Below are 17,038 nucleotides of genomic sequence, written 5' to 3' on the forward strand. Positions count from 1 at the left end.
AGTCTTGATCCGTTCAATTAATATGTGATAAGTTTACCTTTGAATCTAGCGGCCTTCATCCCCTTCATTTTGCAATTACATTTTTAGTTCCATTCGTTTATGTTGGTCATCCTTTTGTGTTGAGCTAAAAAATAACTCAGACTTCTCAATCCTTTCCCATACTTTCAAGAATCCATACAAAAGAGCCCATTATTTTACATCACATTCCATAACACATTCTAAGCAGAAACGACAATCAAATATACACACGATACCTGCCCAACAAATATACGAACACTCTCTGCTCCTCTCTGATCAACTTCTACCCCGAACTTGAGCAGAAACCTCGACTTCGCAACCAAATCTTGCAGATGCGTCAATATTCTAAGTCACGTGAAACGATCTAAAATCTATGATTATTCAAATAGATTTCTCATCTGCGTCTGCATCTGCGTCTGTTTTCTTGATCCTCTTCATCTCGAACAACCCTTTAACAAATGCATCGACCATCTTTTTCTGTGATTCCAGTATCATTTCATTCCTCTTCATCTCCATTTCCCTTCTAATCCCCTCCAATTCCCTGGCCATCTCCATCTTTGCCCTTTCCATTTTCATGTACCCTTCCCCCAAGAAATTGATAGATTCTACCATCTCCTCCACCGCATCTCTTCCTCGCTTTAACCCAATGGTGGCCGCAGCTCTGTAACTCGGAGCAACAAAGCTATTGCCCCAATATTCTTCATTTGAATTTTTCTCCATTTTTTTGCCTCTTAATCCTGGTGGAAGCATTTCTTGATGGAACCCGTTGCCGAAATCTACGTTTTTGGGGAAATTTTTGGGGATTCCATTAATTAGCTTTCTTGATCGGGAATTTACGGGATTTTCATCCGGATGCATGTCCTTTTCTTCCAGGTATGAAGGATAACAATTCGAAATCTTGGTGTCTGGATTGAACTTATTCGGCTTGAAACCACTGTAAAATCCAATGTCAGGACTCGAATCGGTAGAATTCTTGGATTTAAGCTTCAGCTTCAAGGAATTCTGATCGGGATAAGGATTAGGGTCAGGCCCATCACCGGAATTCCCCGATTTCTGAGCTTCCGCCGGAGGGGTGGTTCCGTTCTCCATAGCTTCCATGTAATCGAAGAAAAACCAAGAAGAGAAGAAGCGTCCGGCGGGGTAAGGGTAGGTGACAGAGCGTTGTTTCTCTGCACGGTAACGCTGGCGGAGCTTCTCCATCTTGTGGCGGCACTGCGCCGAGGTCTTTGCCGTCGTGGCATCCGGGCAGCGGTTGGCCACGGTTTCCGCCACTGCATCCCAGTCCGCCGTGCGGAGGTACCCTCGGCGGAGGGCGTACCATCTCTCGCGGTAGGCGTCGATCAGAACCAATGTTTCGTCTTGGGTCCAGCACGGAGGTGGGAATCTCCGGGGAGCCTTCGCGGCCGTGTCAGCTACCGTGGCCGTTACTTCCCCACCTTCGACTGCGGTTGAGGCGGATGCCATGGTGTAAGGATATGATAGATCGAGACTGGTATTTCCTTGTGGTAGTGGGCTGCGATTCACGGCGGAGGTGCAAGTTAACAAGGCGGAGGAACGCTGCAATCCACGGCGAAGAGATCGAGTCTTTCTCGTGTGGGAGGAGATCAGGCCGGGAAGGTGCACATGATACGAATAAATGAATGCGATAACAAAAAAAGGAAGAGGATGTGGCTGGGGGGGGAGCTAGTGGTAGTGGGTGGGGATGGGCGCAATAGTCATGCGGAGCACAATAGTAGCTAGGTGGGTGGGTGGTGGTGGTGGTGGGGGTTGGAATGATGAGGTAGAAAGAATGAGGTGGGAGTATGGGTGATGATGCTAGCGTGCGCCACCCCCGCTACCACCACCACCGTGCGCCATCCTAATCCTCCCCCTTTTTTTCCACACCTGACTCCACGCCCACCTATCACAATTCACCATTTATGTCCTGATTAATCAACGCTGGTCGCCCATGGTTTTGCAATTTTTTTTAAAACAAATATTCAAAAATATCACATAATTATTGTTTTAATCAAAATATTTGCATTACTAAAAAGTTTATGATAAATAAATTTTAGCATAAAGTATAGGAGCATCATTTAGACCAGATTTTGTGTTATTTACATGACTTATATCTCGAATTTATTTAAAAAAATTAAATTGGATATCGAGATTTACATGAAAAAACACTAAAAATTATTATTTTAAGTTGCCAGCAGATGTTGCTGTTTTTGTAATTTGTTTAGTATTTGTTGATCCTGGGATGACATTCAAAATTGCATAAATGGTTTATCTGCTACGTATTTGGATTTAACTCCGATTAGATTACTAGAAGTGCTGCCATTATGAATTCAACTCGCTCATTTAGGCCCTGTTACATTACTGGGATGCAAACAGATGCAGCAGAAAACGTGAAAACTCCATGTTCGGGAGGATTTAGTGTTGTTAACGTGTTCGTCTCGTGGAATGGCTGCCCCTTCGGAAAGATTGGTGGTGACGACTTCCAAATTTGAACTTCCATCGCCATGTTCATTCAAATTTTTACTTTGCTTGATTGGTAAGGATTCCTGTTCCACGACGAAATGGGGCTCGTAGTCTTTCTTTTTCCCCCACACAACTAAATAAAGGCCGATTACTATGACGACTGCACCGGCGACTCTGCGTAAAGAAGGTACATGTGTTTAGCAGAGTTTTAAGGGACTCAAAATATCTTGTCATGTGTTTTAGGGGGATATGATGCAGCGCTTTCAACCTTAGACGTACGCACTGTGATATTTTATGAAATAATATTGTATTTGTATTGATTTGTTTTAGTATTTACTTTTTTCTCACCAACAACAAAATAAAAGGTTGAGGCTTTACCTTCCCAGATACATTTGCTCGGACAGGATGACAGAACTGAGGCCAGCAACAATAACCATGCTCAACGGGCTGAATGCAGTCACGAAAACCGGACCTCTCTCTTTCATCACCACTCCCTGGACGTAATAAGCAATACCGGAACAGAATATACCCTGCAAAACTCGATTGTAAATGACTCTAGACTATATTGTTTTCCTTATCTCCAAATGCAATAATTCAATAGAATTCTTGCACTAAAACTCTACAGAATCGAATATCGTGAATGACTTCGAAAACCTTTTACATTTCAATATCCAATAGGGCAAGTGCGAAATGTTATTGCATCATATTACTTACACTGTATACAGCTGCAAGAAACTTAGTGTCCCATGCTATGGACCAAGCTGCTGAATTATCTTTCTCCATAACAAGTGCTAAAGCCGCGCCCTCCACAGTTCCCAAAAGGCATATCCAAGCAGTGAGAGAGAGTTCGGCAGGGTACGTTTTCAAGACAATTGCCTAGAATTAAGTACATGGGAAAATTCACAGTTGGATTATAAATTATATCATTAATTGTCCTTATTAATTAGAATGTATATAGTTTTAGTTACCTGCAATATCATGAAGCAAGCCCAACTAAAACATCCAGTCGTGATCATGATGGCACCCTTGATTGAATGCTGAAGATTTATTTGACTTTGTTGATGTGCATTTCCGCTTCCTTCTTTCGTCCATGGCAGACCAATATGAGGGCCTCCTACCAAGGTCATGATCATGGCTCCCGCAACGGTAGCTAAAGTTCCTATTATCTTTGCTTGGCTGCGGATGCTCATTAATCTTATCTTCTCAAGCCTGTGCATGTGCGTTTGATGAATTTTCACTAAATTATGTGTTTAAATATCAAGATTTTTTTTTTCTTTTTTATACTAATACTTACACAAAACATGCTACAACACTTGAACGACAAAATTCACCTGAATAAGTATGCCATGAAGAAAGTAATGGCAGGTAGAACATTTGCCATAGCAGCCGCAAAAGTTGCTGTCGTGTATTTCATTCCCATGAAGTAAAGATTTTGATCTATGACCGGCCTGTTATGTATTAAATCTCGAATTTAGTTATGATGGCTATGGCAGATGACACTAGCTAGAAGAAAAACAAATTCAGTTTAAATCCAATGGAGCTTACTCCAGAAGACTGAGAAGCATGATCTTGGCAAATATCGAGGTAGTCATCTTTGGCCTTATTTTCCTGTGGGACAACACATACTGTTCTCTTTAAATTTGCTAGCTAGAATCAATGAAAGATCATGACAATGCACACTTAAAACTTAAAAGTAAGTCTTGGGTCGATTAAGAATATTTGGAGAGAAGAAACTTAAATCACATGAGAAATTTGAACTTTTGTCATGAGTGAATAATTGTCTATACTTAGCCAATACACTTAGATACACATATTCGCATAAAGAAATCGAAAGCGTGAGATGTATAAAGTGAAAGAGATTAACTTGTCTAGAGCAAGTGCGAAAGGGGAAATGACAATGGTGGCAACGACATGCCGATAAACCACGAACACATAATTGCTCATTCCTTCGTTCAATGCAGCTTTGGAGATGATGTCCATGCCCGCCAACCCAGCTTGCAGGAAAATTACACCTAGGAATGGTTTTGCCTTCTGGAACAAAAGGTGGGTTTTCCCATCTGGTACTTGAAATTTCATTGTGAAGCTCAACTTCTGCTTGATTTCTTGCTGTCACGTCCCGAACTGACACCTATTTGTGCACATTAGAAAGATAAAACAAATAACTACTGAAATATGGGGATAGTAACAATAAGGGAACATGGAAATCAAATGAAGCCCTCACGCAAAAACGAAGAAAAACATAGGTAGACACACGGCTTTTTTATGTTGCCAATATCTCATCCTTTGTAAAACACTAAATCATTATCCGGCCATCACTTAAATGTTCTGCATTATTAAGCTTTCCTAATTCATATGTATTTGTCGAAAATCATTATAAATCCATCCCTCGCCTGGATGAGTCATTTTCTTGAAAAATATACATTAAACAACCTAAGAAATGAAAGCAAGAATATATATTACAAGTTTACCTTAAACTTACTACTGTCAGTCTGTCACACTGTCCTTTATTATCTTATTCACTCTGCAATGATTTTGTTCAATACTTAGTTTGTGTAATATAATGTTTGAAAAAATTGAGAAGTGGCATTCAGCTTATATACGTGCAGTATAGTTGACAAGTGATGACTTAAAGCAGCCACTTAGCTTTTTTATCTTTTTTGCATGCAGAATCATTTTTATTTTCTCCAAAATTAATTTTATAAAATAATATAAATCATTAGATCGTCTAACAAAAAACCTACTTAAAATCATATTTGTTAATAAATGAGTCTCCATATATATACAGACAAAAATTTGTGTGAGACGGTCTCACGGATCGTATTTTGTGAGACGGATCTCTTATTTGGGTCATCCATGAAAAAATATTATTTTTTATTCTAAGAGTATTACTCTTATTGTGAATATCGGTAGGGTTGACCCGTCTCACAGATAAAGATTCGTGAGACCGTCTCAATAGAGACCTACTCAAATTTATTAGCCATTATAGTGTGAATTTTTGATTCAATTGTTGTCATTTGATATAACATAATTGCATGACGTGACATAAATAATGAATTAATATTATTGCAATTTATTTATTTATTTTTTAATGTGCTACACTCAAACAAGTTATAAAGTATTCCTCAAACCAAAAAAGAAAAAGACACCTCTACTTGGAATCAACAATTTTGATAAAAATAGTCGTGCATTGTATTTTTAAAGATCGAATTTTCAATTTTACTAGATTAAACTTTATTTATCTTTTAATAATTGGAAGAGTGTGGCTACCCTAGGTTGTCTCCATTGTTTCAGCCATAGGAGAGTTAAGATTAATGCTCTCTCATCGGCTCTCCTATTTTAGCATTAAACAAGGTGAACTCTGAAATAAATGTTTCTTCTCTGCTCAAACTTTTCACCTTGTTTGACCCTATTAATTAAACATTTTCATTAGGATTTAATTGAAGACACGTGAATTCGATCTCAAATGATAACGAAAAAAATCTCATATCATATAATTAAAATATATGTATTTTACTATTTTTATATGAGAAATATTAATTATTAATCTTTGCATTAATGTGTCAATACAATAGACTATGGAATTCGAACGTGTTAAAACTACATAGAGTATCACAAGTGTCTCATTTTACATATAATCTCCATGTAACTAGCTCAACTGTTATATATTTCATGTAATTAGTACATAAACGACGCGTGTGCCTTAGAAGTTAGTCGTTAACAATGGATAGTCGAGGCCTGAGTCAAATACCCCAGGGCCCTCGAATCCCATTGTTTTGATACCACCTTTAAACTTTAATCGGATGTGCTTTCTGCATAAGCATTGCACCAATTAAACATTCTACTATATTGCACTTTGAAAGCTGCTTGGATCCTCTGGAATCTGACTCTTCTTCCCATTAAAATGATCCTGGAATCTTATTACTGTATTAAGTTGCATTCTCATTGTTGAAAGAGTAGGACTCCATTGATGATGTTGGGAACTGGTTTGAGTGTCGCCTTCCTGTGAGTCCAGTCATGTTAGTTGAAGTTACTATCCATACTATATATTCATATCATATGAAAAAAGACCTTAAAATTATTTATTAATTAGTTGTTATATTATTTATATAATTTTTGGAAAAGGTTATGCTCAGGAAAATTTATGTCATCTGTTTTTACTATGTTAGTTCTGTATATTTCTACTTCCGTTAACTCTTCAGATCTTTTCATGTGTTATATCATCAGTGTCGTATCGAAAAATATCAAAATTATTATTAAAAAAACAAAAATAATTAACATAGTAAAACTGAAATTTGACAACATAAAGGATCAAACTCGGGAGAAGACAAATATCATTTATCAAAATTACACTTCCCAGCTTGTTGAGAAAAAATATGCAATTTTCTCTATTTTCATTTTCAGTCTCTTTTTACTGTACCATGCCGTCATGAAATACGATGTCGCATCAATGGGAAACTTTTTCGTCAATTATTAAAATTTTCGACGACAATTTTTTTATAATGGAAATCCAAGTGAAATCGTGCGTAGGCATTCCAATTTATCAGGTATCTCTATCTGCATTATCGAAATAATATATAATGAAAAGGACACAAAAATCATGCCAACATGGAAAATGATTTAAAAAAAGATTTGATAAAACAAACAAAAAATCTTTTTCTCTTTATTATTTTGTGACAGCCAGTATTCTAAAAGAAGGAGCTAAACAAAATTGATGAAATTTGTACAACCTTGTACTTTTTTCTGCAACGCGACGATTCAAGGGTTATTTGGGAAATTTTGAACAAAGGTTTTTGGGAAAATAATTGGGTGAAATAAATTAATTGTTTGGTTTACTTTATTGGAATATAATTATTGTTCGAATAAAAAAAATCATATCAAGTATCAATCAACGGAGTATTATAAGCAAGAGCAAGTGCCACAGATGATTCGAAAGCAGTATCGCCATTACTGTAAACGAGGTCTGCCGAAATCACAGCTTTCGGACTTGGCTTGGAAAACCAAAACGAGCTTTATTCCGAGGTGGTGAACCACATTATCTCCAGGGTAGAAATAGAGCCGACCGTCGAGGACCACCAGAACAATTCTTCCTTTAGCAGCAAGAAAGGGATTCCTTTCAAAGCCAAATCGTCTTTCCTCGGCATCAGAGCTCAAACCTAGATTGCGCGAGATCTTTAAACGAGGAACCAACCTTCAAATAATGATGTTTTTTGAGTTAATTGCACCAACCACCAATATGAAAAGTTTTAAAGATATAAAATATATATAAAAAATATTAATAAGCTAATATATCTTTTTTAAAAAAAAAAATAACATATTCCATCTATATGTTATAAAAACTTATACGCATTTAGCTCATCCGTAATCGGTCACGCGCCCATAAGAAAAGGGTTTATGGTTTATTTGACGTCGATTATATTTACGTGGTTTAAAATGTTCTTGGTGGCTCCATTCTATGCCTTGTTGGGTGACATGAAATATGCATTTTCAACTTTCGAGTGATTGATTCTAACAACATCGAATGATTCAAGACCACATCTGACCTAGTTAGGCGTGACATGGGCAACCTAATATTCTAAATGAATAATAATAATAATAATAAATATATTTTATGAGTTATATTTTAATTTTATATATCTCCACCATATTATAATTTTATAAACCTTAACAGCTTTATAATAACAAATTTTCGTATGACCTGTCACAGCATTTTTTTTTTCTTTCAATCTTGCCCTAACCTCAGATTCGATATTTACATTTCATTCCATTTACTTATTAATAATTTCAGAATTTACAATATTTTTACCACTTTTTCCTTCAAGTATCTATGTCATTCTAGATACAAGAAATTTTAACTAAATTAAGTATTTAAAATTCTTTATTTTGTAAATAAATTAAAACTAAATCGATTATTTAAAAAATAAAAAATAAAGTACACATATTCATATATTATATTTATTTTAAAGGTTTGCCAATGGCCCTGTATGAGTTAGTGATCCCTTGACCCAGACAAGAAAGTAAATTGAGATGTGTACACAATTAGACATAAATTCGAGGAAGATGACAGAAAACACTGACCCTTGGATCATACTTCCACAATATTTCAGCGAGAATACGTTTCACACGAGAATCGATTATACGACGTCAGAGAATATCAACTCACGTCATCCAAAGCCTTACCAACTCGTCTATGTCTCTGAGAGCACGCGTGTTCGTATATTATATTATACACACATAAAGTTGACAATTAAATCTCCCACAGTTTATCAAATTATTGATTAGTTTAATATCATCTTAACGCCATTGTCATAAAGGCCAATCTTACGAATTTCCCACTACGATAATTCATAGGTAAAACTCACAATATTTCATAAAATGAGGAGCAAAAATACTAACCCAAAAGGCATGATTATGTCGGAGCCATTAGACAAAGTAGACAATTATCATTTGTTCAGCAATTTGGAAGAAAGAAAACAATGGTTTCGGTCCCCAAAATATTGGTAGCTCATTGCAAGGAACCTCACCCACAAAACAACAATTTATTATCCATTTTATATCACCTCGGATATCCGCCATTAGGGGTGATCAATTTTTTTTTATTAACCGCCGAAACCGCTCAAACCGAATTGCACCGCACCGTTTTTCATAATATTTTATAAAAACCGCGATTAAAAATATTATTCATAAACCGCACCGCATACGCGGTTCGGTTATTTTTTTTGCCAAGAACCGCACCAAACCGCACCGCCTAAACCGCTTGCCACAATATTTTGCCTAGAATTATAATATTTTGTAAACAACATATTCAAATAAAGAAGTCATCATTCATTATATCTTAACTCTCTTCAAAATTATTATCCTTACAAATAAAACTTATATTATTCTTAATTATTCTTAATATTAGCCTTTTATTAGAGTGTTTATTTCTTTTGCTACAATATTTTGTTTGAAGTTTGAAAAAAATAGTGTAAATATCATTTTTGTTTTGTGTGTGTTGTGTTGCTAAATTATTAACTTAGTTTTGAATATTGATTATTGTTTTATTAATTTTTATCTTTATATGCTTGGAACTATATTTTATATTTGAAGATAATATATTGTTGATGTTTTCAAATAAATTAGAATATATGTTCTAATATTTTTCATTAAAAAAAACCATAAACCGACCGCAACCGCTTGAAACCGTTCAAAACCGTAAGACTAATTCTTTATATAAAACCGCGATTATTTTTTCAAAATACTGACCGACCGCATACGACAATTCGGCTTGATTTTTTTAAAAAAAAAAAACGCAAAACCGCACCGTGATCATCCCTTTCGGCCATTTGTACGCAGGGCAAGGCTAATATGATTATGATGGTTACAGTAACAGAAATAAACCAATTAGCCTAGTGATCATGAAATTGGTTTACTAAGACTTGAAAACTCAGTTCCAGTCAGAAGTAAACTTAAAGAGAATGTTCTAGGATAATCTTGAGATAAATACCGACAATTGAAGCCAAACGCAGGTATCTAAAGTCCAGCTCCCCCAGAAAAATATATCTATTTATAGTGCTCTTAAACTCGAAATCTTATCGTGGGTAATGTGTTCCATCATAAGCAGACCAGAAAAGTCTCAGTTTATTGGGATTTTACCAGATTCAGTAAATCCAAGGGCATAACCTGATTTTTAACCGTACCATACGAGAAATATTTTTAATGTTTTATGCAAATTAAAAACAAAATAATTGATATAATTACAATTCAAAATAGCTGGACCAAGATATTATGATTTCTTTGTTTTTGCCAGTTTGGCTGGTCTGTCGTGCTTTATTGATAAACAAAAAACAGAAACACGTAAAAGATATATTTTTAACAAACAAAAAGCGAATCAATATCCTGAGATTCAAATTTCAAACCAAATAAGTTCGTTACAAGTGTTAATTTACTGAATACTTCCACCAATAAAGATAACATAATTCTGTATTTCTAAAATAATGAGAGGGATAACAATACAAGCAGCATTGGTATTTTTCATAACAAAGACTTGTTTCTTTGTCAAAATGGTCAAATAAAAGGACATAATCGATCACCTTGTCCCTGATGGAACCGCATTGTTCAAGAACCACAGCAAGCTGATCTTTGGGTGGCTTGTGCTGCTCCTGCCGACTGGTCTGGTTGGGTGATTCTTATAGTTTGGGGCTGCATTTACGCAAAAATTACAGAGGTCAATCTTTTGATATGATAGAAAAAGAGATATAAGTGCGAGCTTGTAAAATATGGCACTGGATACCTCAGCCTTTGAGTCAGTTTCAGCAAGTCTTTGCTTTATGTCCCTGGCTATTGAGAAGAAAACTTCCTCCACGTTCATGTTCGTTTTCGCGCTCTGTTTCAAATGACGTTATTTGAACTGAATTAGTCGGGAAAAAAGAAATTCAAACTTCAGCAATAAGTGTGACTTACAGTCTCAAAGAATTTGATTCCGTACTCATCAGCAAGTGCTTGACCCTTGGATGTAGGAACGGCCTATACAGGTTCAGCTGGCTAAGTCAGATTATTTTGGATAAAAGATAAACATAAACTAGAATAGAAAGATGGGTTCACATTAAAGGGGGAAAACAAGCCTAATAAATATTGTTTTTCATTACAATTAATTTGTTAAAATTTTCGAATTTTACTTCTACGGTTGAAGTTCGATCATCGCAAGTCGAACTTCAAGAGAATCGAGTTCTAGATCTAAACCATGGGAAAACTGGGCTAACAGAGAACATAAATTAAGTATAAACAGTTAATATTGATAGAAAGATACATGTGTAGAAAGAGATAGAAACAGAAACGGAGAAGGCAGACCCTTTTACTTTCATCCATATCAGCCTTGTTTCCCACTAATATCTTGTTGACATTATCGGAGGCATGCTGTTCAATGTTTCTGATCCAATTCCGAATGTCTAAAAAAGGATGAAATTAATTTTGATAAGATACAGCACAGCACACCATGAAAAGGTAAATAAACCTAAAAAGTTAATTAAGAAGTATGGAAAACATTAATAAATGCATGTGTGAGTGAAGAGTAATTACTATTGAAAGATGACTCATCGGTCACATCATACACCAGCAGTATACCCATTGCTCCTCGGTAATAAGCTGCAAAAAAAGTTATTGCTCAGGCAATGAGCTGAGTCTAGTTCAAGAAATGAAATGGTTCTTTGAATAATTAATTGCTGCTTGCAGATAGGGAGATCTACTAAAAAATTTAACATGCAATAAGACTGGAAATAGGGTTGGAGCTGAGGGAGTGGTGAAGAGCTTATAAGCCAATCAAATTTTGCTAATTAAAAAAATGACACCATCAGACCATGCTTTGATTTTCCTTTTATAAACCTTCATCACTGCGGACTACATCCAACCAAAAATCACCATAGCACCCACAGAACCTCTTGATCGCTTCTAGCAGAGCCAGCAGCCACACCCATTTCCTCTAGTAAAGCCACTATCATCCCTAACTGGTCACCATAATACCCCTAGTCACATTTCTATAGCAACCCTTCATCACCATTTACCACAGCTTCACAATACCTAAATCATGGAGTCCTCATAAGCAAATGACTTAGCAACCCAAATCCCAAACAAACCTCAAATCAAACAGTTCTTACAAAAATTTCTATGAAGAAAGTGAAAGACAAGAAACAAGCTGTAAACATTATTTCATAAAACAGGTCCTTTACAACCATTAGAAAAGTGAAATATAGGTTTTGAAAGTGTTAACCCAATTATATAAAGAGCACATCAAAACAAAAATAAGCTGAAGAAACAAGCATTTTCATCCTATTATACATATTTAATATAGTGACAAGCATTCTAAAGAACCTTTTTACGCTAATATCAAATACCCTCCATAGGTCTAGCTCACCGTAGTCAGATTTTTCACTTCGCATTATAAAGTGCAACAGCAACTGCATGCCTCAAAAAGGGCAGAAACAAAACAAGTTCCAACTGAAATTGTAATCTTAGATATGTCCCGATAAGAAAAGAGAAAGGGAGCGGAGCATCTTTCTATATCATTCAAATGCATACCAGTTGTGATTGTACGAAATCGCTCTTGTCCAGCAGTATCCCAAATTTGCAACTTGATTCTTTTCCCATCAAGCTCGATAGTCCTTATCTTGAAATCAATGCTGAATGATATAGCAGAATCATACAGGTGGGAGAAAGTTAAAAGGCAACATAATTGTAACGAATCTAAATTTGAAGGAATCCTACCCAATGGTGGTGATGAAACTGGTGGTGAAAGAACCATCAGAAAAACGTAGAAGAAGGCAACTCTTACCCACACCTGACAAGGCGTCAATAAGTTAGAACTTCGATACTAGTCATTGCAAGTGACTACTCCAAATGAAAATTTCAGGTTAAATTTACCAAATTCGAAATCAAACAAAGATGAATGAAGTTGTAAAACAATTCACAAAAAAAATTAATTGCTTAAAATTTATAAATTCAACTCCTCTGAGCAAATTTTTCATAAAAATATTATTATGATATGTATAATCTTTAGCATGTAAGTTTGGAAAAGAGGCAATCCAAAACCGATAAAGAAAGCAAATAAAATGGGGATTCTCTTCAACTGACAAGCTTTTCATATTTTCAAGATGAACATGTTTTTTTGGGTATAGACTGGATTATATATTGTCTAGCCCCGTCTCATGAATTATTAAAACAATAAACTTATCCTAACTTCCTTTCCAGGACTCAAAATCCAGTCATATTACTTCTACAATATTTCAGAACGAGCTTCCCTGGTGAACTACTGAAATCTGTGATCACTTTGAGAAATGCCTATAATAATGTGACATAAAATTAAATACACTAAAGTCAGCATATGAATATGCGCCCTTGGTAAAAAGTACGTAAATATTATGAATCTAAAAGACACGAAGAGCTTACTATTTCCTAAAAAGAACAAATGAAGCATCGTTCCATTTTGTCCAAATAATATTGCTAACAAATTCAATCCCAACAGCCAAATATTTTCAAGTGCATCAAGGAAATAAATATAAAGACACATGTCCTATCAAAGATTCAATCCAATTAACGTAACGATATGATTGAAAATTCCTTGCCTAAAAACTAAAATAGCATGCGTGCCAAGCAATGTGACTATTTCTCCTCAAACTCAGCTATTAACAAACCAAATACATAATCTGATTCACACGTTTTACCGTCTAACAAAGAAAACATCACCCCAAACAAAAATGCGCAAAAAAAAACGCACCGCTGTCACCGATCAATAGAAGCTTAATAAGATAATCATAATCAGCTCGAGCTCTGGCGGGTGGAGCAGCCATCTGATTTGCTTCAGTTTGTCCAAAATTATTTCCTCAAAATAAACCCTAGCAACAAAAAAAGTCGATCAAAACCACCTACCAACGGCAGATTTTGATCCAACGATGAAAATCAGATGTTGAAAACTCGAAATTGCAAATAAAAAGCCAAATCTATCGAGGAAAATGAAAATAATTACCAGATCGCCGAAAAAAAGAGGAGAAAAGAGGGATCTAATGTACGAGGAAAAAGAGGAGGGAAGCGTTTGTGAGAGAGAGATTGGGACGTCGGCCACTGAGTTCTGTATTTTCTTAAAATAAATTAAAATTTTCTATTATTTTTCATTAATAGTTAAACTAACGTCAATGATAGGGATAAATCGTGTGAGTTTTTTGAATGAGTCAAAATAATAAATTTAATAGTTGGGAGGGACTGACTAAGTAAATTTACATTATTGTTTTAATTTTCTACATAAATTTTTGCAGTTAATTTTTTTTAAAAAAATAAAAAAATTACCAAGATATGTTGTTTGATAAAAAAAAAATTGTATTCAGAAAATGTTAGAAGCCGAATATTATAATATTTTTCTTCTTAAATTTAATATGGTTTTTTCACAATTTTATGATGAAATATTAAGAAAAAATCTTTCATGATCTATTTGAGTTCAAATTGGGTCGTAAAATAAATATATAGTTAGGTATCATTTGGTTCACATTATTATTTATTCATGTTTTTATCCACATTTTTATCCAATTTAATCGCATGTTTGGTACACCATATTATTTATTCATCTAACAATCATTTATCTTACCTCAAACAAATCATCGATCGTTTATTTCACATCAATCAAATCATTGAATTGAAATTTCAATATTACTTTTAATAAATAATATTATAAATATTTTAATAATATTTTCAAAATGATAAAACGATGATATCACATTATCTCAAATTTAATCAAATTAATCAATCAAATCAAATATTATATTAACTATCATTTTTATATATTTTATTATTAAAAAATATTACTTGTCTCTATATTATTTGTCTCATACTACAAACCAAACGATCTATGATATTGAATATGCTGATATTAGAGTATGAATTTTAGGTGTTATCAGCCGTTTTCTAAGATTCCAAAAGATTAATTTATGCATATACACAAGAAGAGTATGTGATTAATAATGAATTATATTTCACAGTCAGAAGAATATATCTCTTAAAAAATGTTATGGATTGATTCGATCCCGTATTTATAATAAAAAATAATATTTTTTCATAAATCGATTTATATATTGGTCGCAGAAAAAATACTATTTGAGTAATCAACCAATTGCCGAGTGCTAATCCACCACGCGTATTAGGTTTGCTTTGAGTTTGAGATTTTTCACTGGGAAGCCTAATTATTTATCGGTTTAGACTGTTAAGCGTTGACATGAAGTTAAGTCCTTCTAATCATCCTCATATAAAAATACCTTACTCGAACATATTTTTTTTAAAAAAAATTTATATCAAAGCAATTTTGACAAACTGTTATCCAATATAAATATAATTTTTTAAAATATTTAATAAATTTTGGTGTTTAAAACAGCAAAAACAAACAAATTACTCCCCAAACTCGCTGTGATAAAAATAATTTGATATATAAATTCGTAATGTACGTGAGATTGGCTTAGGGTTATTGCTTCAACTCGCTATCAAAAGCTTAAAACATGCATCATGTTTTGCATTTTATAATTCGAACTTTGTCCGAACCTGGTCCACAAATATACATAATTGAGTAAATTTTATATGATTGTATAGCTCTAGGGGGTAATATATACCAATTTGAGTTGATTTTTATTTTTATATGCTTGAATCCAACCATCCATGTTTAATTTTCTATTTTTTGAGTTGTCCATGGAAATACAATAAAAATATTATATTGATTATATGAAAAATCTCACGAAATTATTTACAAATAAATTCAAAAATCAAACTATTCATTTAAAATCACCACTAAACCAATAAATTAAAATTAATGAGTGCATGTCACAAACCGAATTCAATTCAGACTTTAAATTGGTTAAATAACATCGATCAACTCTTTTTTTAAGAAAATCACGTTCTCGAGTGTATTAATCCCAACTCATAATTCAAAATTTATGTCTTTCATAACATAGAAATTAAACACCACATTCCCAACATGATTCGAAAACCAAAGGATCAACAACATTCAATAATTTATCAACTCGGCCTATAAAAAGGGAATTGTACAATTACACCATTTATGAATACCCTTCCATCAATGCCACTCGATCAAATAACCCGTAGACAGAAGCCAACACTACAAAAGACCAAGAACTCCGGTACCTATATTAAGCTTTCTTGGGTGATTTCTTGGCCTTCGACGGAGATTTGGGGGCCTTCTCAGCTACCTTCTCTGACTTCTTCGGTAGAAGGACGGGGTTAATGTTCGGCAAGACTCCACCATATGCTATCGTGACTCCAGCTAGAAGTTTCCTGAGTTCTTCGTCATTCCTCACAGCAAGAAGAACATGCCTTGGTATGATCCTGTTCTTCTTGTTGTCTCTTGCTGCATTTCCAGCCAACTCCAGAACCTGCCAAAAGTGTGAAATCAATCACACACATACATTTTCGTTTAAAAAAATTTGAGAACATAGTTGATAACAGATTTACTGGAGTAATTAAACAGTACAGATATCTGAATCATCATTCAACACATATAAACACTAATAAGAAATTGCTAAAATTACCTAACATTTACAGAAATGTCAAAAAAATCATGTCCAGAACATTGTGCTATTTTGTGAATCATTTCAATTCAAATCACTATAAACCTAATTCGATCGTTGAAAGCCTAGATAATGAACAGGACCAAAGACCATAACCATTCAAAGGATAAAGCATTTTAAAAAAGCCAAAATTCAAGTGATCACAAATCAGGTGATCGAAATTCATGAAAAGAAGTAGCGACACTGAAACTAAAGAGAGATTGCATCACCTCGGCAGCGAGGTACTCAAGCACAGCAGCCATGTAAACCGGCGCCCCGGTCCCCACCCGCTGAGAGTATCGTCCCTTCTTCAAATACCGACCGATTCTGCCAACCGGGAACTGCAGGCCGGCTTTCAGCGACCGCGATACCGGTTTCTTCTTCGGACCGCCGCCCTTTCTTCCACCTGCTCCTTTCATGCTCGTCGGAAATTGAACTCTGCGTACAAAAATGAGGAGAGATTGGTGGTGTTGGATTTAAGTAACAGTGAA

General features: G+C 34.8%; 4 protein-coding genes across 7 annotated transcripts; all 4 read right to left on the reverse strand.

Annotated features, from left to right (window-relative positions):
* Positions 1-125: 125 nt before the first annotated feature.
* LOC142529218 (uncharacterized) lies at positions 126-2,034 on the reverse strand. Its single transcript, XM_075634687.1, has one exon. It carries the CDS (start codon positions 1,480-1,482, stop codon positions 400-402), a length of 1,083 nt encoding a protein of 360 aa, XP_075490802.1. The 5' UTR covers positions 1,483-2,034; the 3' UTR covers positions 126-399.
* A 263-nt stretch (positions 2,035-2,297) lies between these two features.
* Positions 2,298-5,085, reverse strand: LOC142529216 (WAT1-related protein At2g37460-like). 4 transcript variants are annotated; one of them, XM_075634682.1, is made up of 8 exons: positions 4,947-5,085; positions 4,343-4,606; positions 4,024-4,086; positions 3,810-3,926; positions 3,447-3,687; positions 3,193-3,354; positions 2,857-3,008; positions 2,298-2,652 (listed from the first exon to the last, which is right to left on the reverse strand). In XM_075634682.1, exons 2-8 carry the CDS (start codon positions 4,552-4,554, stop codon positions 2,355-2,357), a joined length of 1,245 nt encoding a protein of 414 aa, XP_075490797.1. In that variant the 5' UTR covers positions 4,555-4,606; positions 4,947-5,085; the 3' UTR covers positions 2,298-2,354. The 4 variants fall into 4 exon arrangements, with proteins under 4 accessions (XP_075490797.1, XP_075490799.1, XP_075490800.1 ...); XM_075634684.1 differs by having other exon boundaries at positions 4,958-5,043; XM_075634685.1 differs by having other exon boundaries at positions 4,343-4,599; positions 4,939-5,041.
* Positions 5,086-10,339: 5,254 nt separating this feature from the next.
* On the reverse strand, positions 10,340-14,100 carry LOC142529625 (ras-related protein RABE1c). Its single transcript, XM_075635196.1, has 9 exons — positions 13,973-14,100; positions 13,724-13,841; positions 12,715-12,787; positions 12,529-12,629; positions 11,533-11,598; positions 11,305-11,402; positions 10,918-10,980; positions 10,748-10,840; positions 10,340-10,656 (listed from the first exon to the last, which is right to left on the reverse strand). Exons 2-9 carry the CDS (start codon positions 13,794-13,796, stop codon positions 10,573-10,575), a joined length of 651 nt encoding a protein of 216 aa, XP_075491311.1. The 5' UTR covers positions 13,797-13,841; positions 13,973-14,100; the 3' UTR covers positions 10,340-10,572.
* Positions 14,101-15,901: 1,801 nt separating this feature from the next.
* Positions 15,902-17,016, reverse strand: LOC142530037 (histone H2A-like). The gene is made up of 2 exons (XM_075635786.1): positions 16,778-17,016; positions 15,902-16,373 (listed from the first exon to the last, which is right to left on the reverse strand). Exons 1-2 carry the CDS (start codon positions 16,964-16,966, stop codon positions 16,131-16,133), a joined length of 432 nt encoding a protein of 143 aa, XP_075491901.1. The 5' UTR covers positions 16,967-17,016; the 3' UTR covers positions 15,902-16,130.
* Positions 17,017-17,038: the final 22 nt, after the last annotated feature.

This window comes from Primulina tabacum, chromosome 16 (genome assembly GCF_025594145.1).
Source record: "Primulina tabacum isolate GXHZ01 chromosome 16, ASM2559414v2, whole genome shotgun sequence".
Lineage (NCBI taxonomy): Eukaryota > Viridiplantae > Streptophyta > Magnoliopsida > Lamiales > Gesneriaceae > Primulina > Primulina tabacum.

Coding starts and splice junctions, on each gene's coding strand:
- LOC142529218 (XM_075634687.1), bottom strand. CDS start 1,482: ATGGCATCCGCCTCAACCGCAGTCGAAGGTGGGGAAGTAACGGCCACG.
- LOC142529216 (XM_075634682.1), bottom strand. CDS start 4,554: ATGAAATTTCAAGTACCAGATGGGAAAACCCACCTTTTGTTCCAGAAG. Junction 3,927..4,023: donor ATGCTTCTCAGTCTTCTGGA/GTAAGCTCCATT, acceptor AATACATAACAG/GCCGGTCATAGATCAAAATC. Junction 2,653..2,856: donor GAGCAAATGTATCTGGGAAG/GTAAAGCCTCAA, acceptor TTCTTTACGCAG/AGTCGCCGGTGCAGTCGTCA.
- LOC142529625 (XM_075635196.1), bottom strand. CDS start 13,796: ATGGCTGCTCCACCCGCCAGAGCTCGAGCTGATTATGATTATCTTATT. Junction 12,630..12,714: donor AGTTTCATCACCACCATTGG/GTAGGATTCCTT, acceptor TATATCATTCAG/CATTGATTTCAAGATAAGGA. Junction 10,841..10,917: donor GAATCAAATTCTTTGAGACT/GTAAGTCACACT, acceptor CATTTGAAACAG/AGCGCGAAAACGAACATGAA.
- LOC142530037 (XM_075635786.1), bottom strand. CDS start 16,966: ATGAAAGGAGCAGGTGGAAGAAAGGGCGGCGGTCCGAAGAAGAAACCG. Junction 16,374..16,777: donor TTGAGTACCTCGCTGCCGAG/GTGATGCAATCT, acceptor CACTTTTGGCAG/GTTCTGGAGTTGGCTGGAAA.